This window comes from Acomys russatus, chromosome 1 (assembly GCF_903995435.1).
Source record: "Acomys russatus chromosome 1, mAcoRus1.1, whole genome shotgun sequence".
Taxonomy (NCBI): domain Eukaryota; kingdom Metazoa; phylum Chordata; class Mammalia; order Rodentia; family Muridae; genus Acomys; species Acomys russatus.
Genome location: NC_067137.1, coordinates 43,984,464 through 43,990,143, shown reverse-complemented (window position 1 = coordinate 43,990,143; position 5,680 = coordinate 43,984,464). Strand labels below are relative to the sequence as shown.

Sequence of the window (5,680 nt, the reverse complement as noted above, 5' to 3'; positions counted from 1 at the left end):
TCAGTTCCCATACTCAGAACTGAGTGAACTCTAGTTATATAAAGGCTTCTGCCAGGATGTTGTGAAAGGCTGTGTATGCTGTGGCTGAACCAGAAAGCTCCCACCATGTAAAGGACGGGTTCACATTCAACACCCACCCAGGTGACAGCCTTGGTTCTTTTAATAAACAGCTTTAGAAAGAGCTCCAAACAGAGTAAAATGTAAGTACCACTTGCGGTGTATAAAATGTAAGAACCATTTTCTAAACCAGGAGTCAGCTGACAGAGGACATGTGGGCCATGTGCAGCTTACAGCTGGAAACAAGTCAGAGAAAGAACACAGTCCGCAGCGGCGACAGCAGCAGTGAGGCATTACTCTTCTTTTCTTCTCCTGTTCCTCTCCTTTCTTTTCTCTTGTAAGGTTTTCAGGTCAGTCATCACATTCAAAGTCTTCCGTACCCACATAATCTAGAAAACATTTGGAGTCACAGTTAAAACTGGAATGCACGTGTCTGAAGAGACGCAGGACACAAATGTCTGCATCATACGTACCACTATGACCATGGCATTGAACATCAGTGGTGCTGAGAACACGAGAGAAATGAACATTCCCCGGGAGTCAAAATACTGATACTTTGCAAACAATCTGTTTTAGGAAAAAAAAAGTTACTAGATGCTCAGTGCTGGAAGGTAACAGAACAGCAGTTAGTGATCTGAGCTCACTGAAAAGTTCTCAAGATGCACACAAACAGCTTTGATGTTTCTCATGCATCACAGAGTACCAGCTGCATTCCTGCTACATTAAGGAAGGGCTGTGTCTGGTACTTCCTGCTCCCAACCACCTTAGTGAAGTAATTGCCTTTCTCTGTAGGGGACTTGAGGGCTTCATAATCCAACTTGCCCAAGGGTAAGGAGGCAGGCAGTAGAAGGCAGGACCTGTCTATGGGGTTCTCCTGCCTGGTAAAGTGGAAATAAGGTAGACAGCTGTTTTCACTGACCCAGTAACACTGACTGGCAACCTGCTCCATGAGCTACCCTTATAGTTAGGAAACTTAAAGGCAGATTTGCTCTTGAAGGAAGCCTACCTTCTGGAGAGGAGGGGCAGCCCAGGTCGAATGCTAGCCTGACTGACTGAAACACAGCAGGGAGTGTGTGAATATATGGATGAGGAGAGGTCAGGACTAGACTCTGACAACTCTGAGGTGGCAGTGGGCCATCAGGAGGGGCTACAGCAGAGGCCATGGGCATTGATACAGTTCTGTGCTTTTCTCTGAGTGATTAACTCACTGGGATGTTTGGAGTAATCTGCACTGAGACCCGAGAATCAGTTAAGACAACTCAGGTACCAGGGCTGGGGCTGGGAAGCTGGGAGGTAGCTGTGGGGGCTCTGGAGTGTGTAGGTAGAGGGCGGACACTTCCAAGGGGAAAGCGAAGAGGGCAGCAGAAAGGTCTCAAAAGCAACACTTACTCCCGATTAATAACACATACTCTGTACTCTAAAAGTCCACTTCTGAATTCTGCAATTCCAATTACTTTATAACACCCCCAACATTTTCTCACAGGTTGCAACTTTATTGGCCAGCACCATAAAAAGTTCATATGATGCAGTGAACAAGGTTATACCATGCTTAAAACATCCCACTGCTCTGAGGCCTCCTTGACCATAAGAATTAAGCCAAAAGTTGTACTGGGGTTTTTGTTTAATAACACAAATCCCAGTAACACAAAAAAGTTTTTTGTTTGTTTGGCTTTTTGTTTTATTCTTTTGTTTTGTTTTGTTTTTGTTTTTTGAGACAAGTTTTTCTGTGTAGCTCTGCCTGTGCTAGACTCGATTAATAGACCAGGCTGGCCTCGAACTCACAGAGATCCACCTGCCTCTGCCTCCTGAATGTGGGATTAAAATAGCTTTTTTTTTTTTTTTTTAAAGGAGCGTTTAACTATTCTAATAAATAAAACTATTAGTCTTTGGTCAACAACAACAAAAATATTTAACTACTTGTTTCTTAAGGCCTAAACACACATGTACAGGGTGGTCAATATTTATGGGGCCACAATTCTCGGCATCCTCAGGCTCCCTGTAAGTTTCATGCTTTCTCAAGAAAGTTCCCTGTGACAATATCTCGGCAGAGGAAACTCCTAAAACAGCGTGAAAAGCTGACTTTACCTCCAATTCATTGCAGCCACTTCATTGATATACTCAGCACAATAGACTAACACTGCTAAGAAAGGACAGAAGTGTTAGAACTTCATGACCAATCACAACAAGATAACACATTTTTACATACAGCAATTCAACAGAATACCAAAAAATTTGCTGAGCGATGGAATTTGCACTTTAGCTATGATGTGGTAAGGACTATAATATTGTGAAGTTACAGAATATGCCCATTTAACAAGAAAAAGATCAAGACATATATAAGACGCCAAAGGTGGTAATCAAACTCCATGAAGCTGTTCACACTGGCAGGCCCCAACAGGGTGGAGGTGGAACGCTCAGTGTTAGAGCCTGAGCATTTGTGAAAGTGAAGGAAGTGACTGGTTTTTTTTTTCTTTTTTTTTTTTTTTACATTGTTTGAGATTTTAATGAGCCATGAAGCATACGGAGCACACGGAGCAGTGTCTGCAGGGTCCCAAGAACACCTGTGTTATCACTCTTCAAAACTACAAGTGCAGAGACTGTTCTTAAGCTTAGAAAACTGTTCCGTCTTTCAAGGCACTTCCCTGGAGGCTTCTGTCCACATTAACCCCGTTGCCTCCACACTGCTGCAGACACTCAGGCTCCTCAGCACACATCACGGAGCCCCTCAGTTCTTATCAAAATAACCATCATGGCTGGTAGCAGTACATATAATCATCTGTGGTTAGCTACTGAATGGGGTTATCCCCAAGGAAGCTACATTAAGCTTAGAAGTCTACTTTGCTCACCAGCCTAATCCTAGCATTTCTGAGGTAGAAAATTTCAAATGCAGAAGGGCCACCATTTTTGTACTGTGAACACTCCACTCATTTTTCTAAGGTCTTGTTCACATTTCCTGCCTCTCTCAGTCAACTGATTAACTCTGTCTAAAATCAGATTTTCTACTTATCAAGCAAAATCTTCTTATCCTTCCAAGTACTACAAAAATCAAGTATTTATACACTTGTAGCGACCCAGCTTTGAAACAGTTTCCCTGGATGTGGTCTCTGACTTGTGACCCAGCTTCCGACCCACCCCACACCCTGTATTTTAGGGGCTCTGGCCACTTGTCTTCATTGGGGGCAGACCTCATGCCCAGGCCAGCCAGCTGTTACTGATATTTTCTTACTGACGTTTCACTAAATATCCTTTTGAACTGACTGAGGGGCCCAATAGATTGACTGTCCCTATTTGGCCAAGTACCATGATTTTTATTGTGTGCCTGCTTCTGTGTCATCTTTCTGCAGTCCATATACCTAATCCCTTCCCCAAATTCCCAAAGCTGTTATCCTTAAAACTGATCTAAAATAGAAATTTTATGCATAGAATGCATCTTGATTTGTAGTCTGCTTTCCAGAGCAGGCAGGTGTGGCTGGGACTAAGCCTGGTGAGAAAACATCTGCATGAAGGCCAAGCTGCTGGACTGAAGTCAGGCAGGAAGTCATCTGTGTAACAGTCGGCATCATGAGAATCAACATCTCAGTGCATATGATGTTCTGCATCCTCCCTGGCCAGTCCAGAACAAACGGAGGACAACCCCTGCCCCTTCCCCCTCCCCTGCCCCCCTTTCAAACTCAATGTCCAAAGATGACTTCACGATTTCAATACAGAGTGGAAGGCGTGGGAAGCCCTGTGAAAACCATAATAAAAACAAAGCCAGGGCAGTATCACAGCAACACGAGCACAGGGACTCAGGTTTCTCCTACTCACTCAGACACAGGAAGTGCCCAATCTGTAGTTTATACCTCTGCGTTGAGAAGCACGTGAGAAGCAGACACAGCAGGTGGAAGACGATGAGCCCTAGAAGCCAAGGCTCTGTCCAGTCTGTCTCCTGTGAGGACACAGTGTTAGAAACCTGGAGGGCAGGGGGTTGTCTGGAAAACTGTTTTCCTGTGGGTAGTGGGAGCTACTGGTCCCTACCCTTGAGTTTGGCGACGACACAAACAGGCCAGGCCACCCAGACAGACATGGGAACAAGAAGGAAATAGAGAGGAAACAACAGTGTCTCGATTGCAAACGCATCCATATATACTTTATATAAAGATTTCAGAGTCTGAAACATACAGAATGGAAACCATCGCCCACTTGCCTCTTTTGGTTGGGTGGAATCTAATGGGTTACTATCATCTGAACTAACAAGCTAAGTAAAGTCATGTTGACCTATGCAGAGACGCACTGGAGTGTGTCAAGCTGCCCAGACCAAGCACCAGGTAGGAAGAAGAAGCCTGGGGGTGAGAGCCATCCGAACCTGCGGGACTGACTGTTCCCAGCATTTCTGCAACGCACCCAGCTCGCTAGGCAGTTCTTTGGGGTGGGTGGGGGTGTTACAGATGACCCGAAGGCTCAAATATTTTACTCTGTCCCCAACTAATACTAAGTTCCTGGTCCCAACTTCTCAGCACTTCCCATGCCCTTATTCAAGGGCATTGCTCCCCAAGGAATGACCAGCTCCAGTATCTGCAGCCCTAACTCTTCAAGACTGCTTGGGGTCCAGTGTACCTAACTAGGTACCGCTCAAGTCTTCGGTCACACCGGAAAGACAGCACGCTTAAGTCTGTCCAGAGACTGGTAGGGAAAACAACGTATGTTGCCAAGACCTCAACACAGTGGATACACGGGTGTTAGCAACCCAGAGGACTGCCTGTGCGAACCCGGGATCTGCCCCATCCAGCAAAGCAAAGCGCGACTTCAGGATACAGCCCACCCGCGCCTGCGCAGTCCAGACGAGAGTTAGCGACTCCCCACCACGCGCAGGCACCGCCCATTCCCCCACAGCCAGCGAGTTACCATGATCACCGCGGGGATGCTGACAGGGAAGGCCCTGACTGAGAAAGGCGACGACATCCCGCCTAGGAGCCCAGGCGCTGGGAGAGGTCCGCAGCTTCCCCCAACCAAGAAAGTCGCTGAGTCGTCTCGCGAGATCTACGGGTACGAACCTGGCACTTCGCTCTTCTCGCGAGAGTTCTGTGTTTGGTTTTTTTAAAAAGGAGGTCCAACTTTCATTATTACTTTAATGTCTTTCTGTAAACCGTGTGAAAGTGCTTACCTAGTTCCGTTTCTCCCAAACTCCGCAGAAAGCTGAGAGTTCTTAGGTTCCACAGACGCAGCCGGCGGCAGGGGACAGTTTGCCAGGGTAGGAGGGTTTGCACCCTCGCCCCACAATCCTGCAAGTACTAGGTCTGCTCTTTACAGACCTGGACGGGCGCAGCATCCACCCCACAGACCTGGGGTGAACATAACGTTCGTCCCACAGAAGCTGGCTGATGTCGGGCGTCTGCACCCCACACCTGAAGTGGACACAATGACCTCCACACAGCGTGCTCCTCAGAGAACTGGGGTGGACGTGCTGCCAGTCCCACATAACCTGCGTGAGCTCAGTATCCTCATCACGGACCTGGGATAGAAACAGCATCTTCAGTACAGACCGGCTTCGGTACTGCACATACCAAGATGTCCTGACTCTCCCGCATACCTAGGCTGGGTACTGTATTTGTGCTCCCTACATAAGCTGGGTAACTTACTCCCC

At 46.9% G+C, this 5,680-nt stretch overlaps 1 protein-coding gene across 1 annotated transcript; it reads right to left on the bottom strand.

Moving 5' to 3' along the window:
• Positions 1-324: 324 nt before the first annotated feature.
• Positions 325-5,051, bottom strand: Tmem18 (transmembrane protein 18). The gene is made up of 5 exons (XM_051144502.1): positions 4,942-5,051; positions 3,865-3,985; positions 2,143-2,197; positions 531-624; positions 325-446 (listed from the first exon to the last, which is right to left on the bottom strand). The coding sequence occupies exons 1-5, from the start codon at positions 4,996-4,998 to the stop codon at positions 351-353; spliced, it is 423 nt and encodes a 140-aa protein (XP_051000459.1). The 5' UTR covers positions 4,999-5,051; the 3' UTR covers positions 325-350.
• Between the last annotated feature and the right edge of the window lie 629 nt (positions 5,052-5,680).

Excerpts from the sequence above, each read along its gene's own strand:
- Tmem18 (XM_051144502.1), bottom strand. The coding sequence starts at position 4,998 with ATGTCGTCGCCTTTCTCAGTCAGGGCCTTCCCTGTCAGCATCCCCGCG. Across the intron at positions 3,986-4,941 it reads GCATCCCCGCGGTGATCATG|GAGACAGACTGGACAGAGCC; the intron begins GTAACTCGCTGG and ends GTGTCCTCACAG. Across the intron at positions 447-530 it reads TCAATGCCATGGTCATAGTG|ATTATGTGGGTACGGAAGAC; the intron begins GTACGTATGATG and ends AATGTTTTCTAG.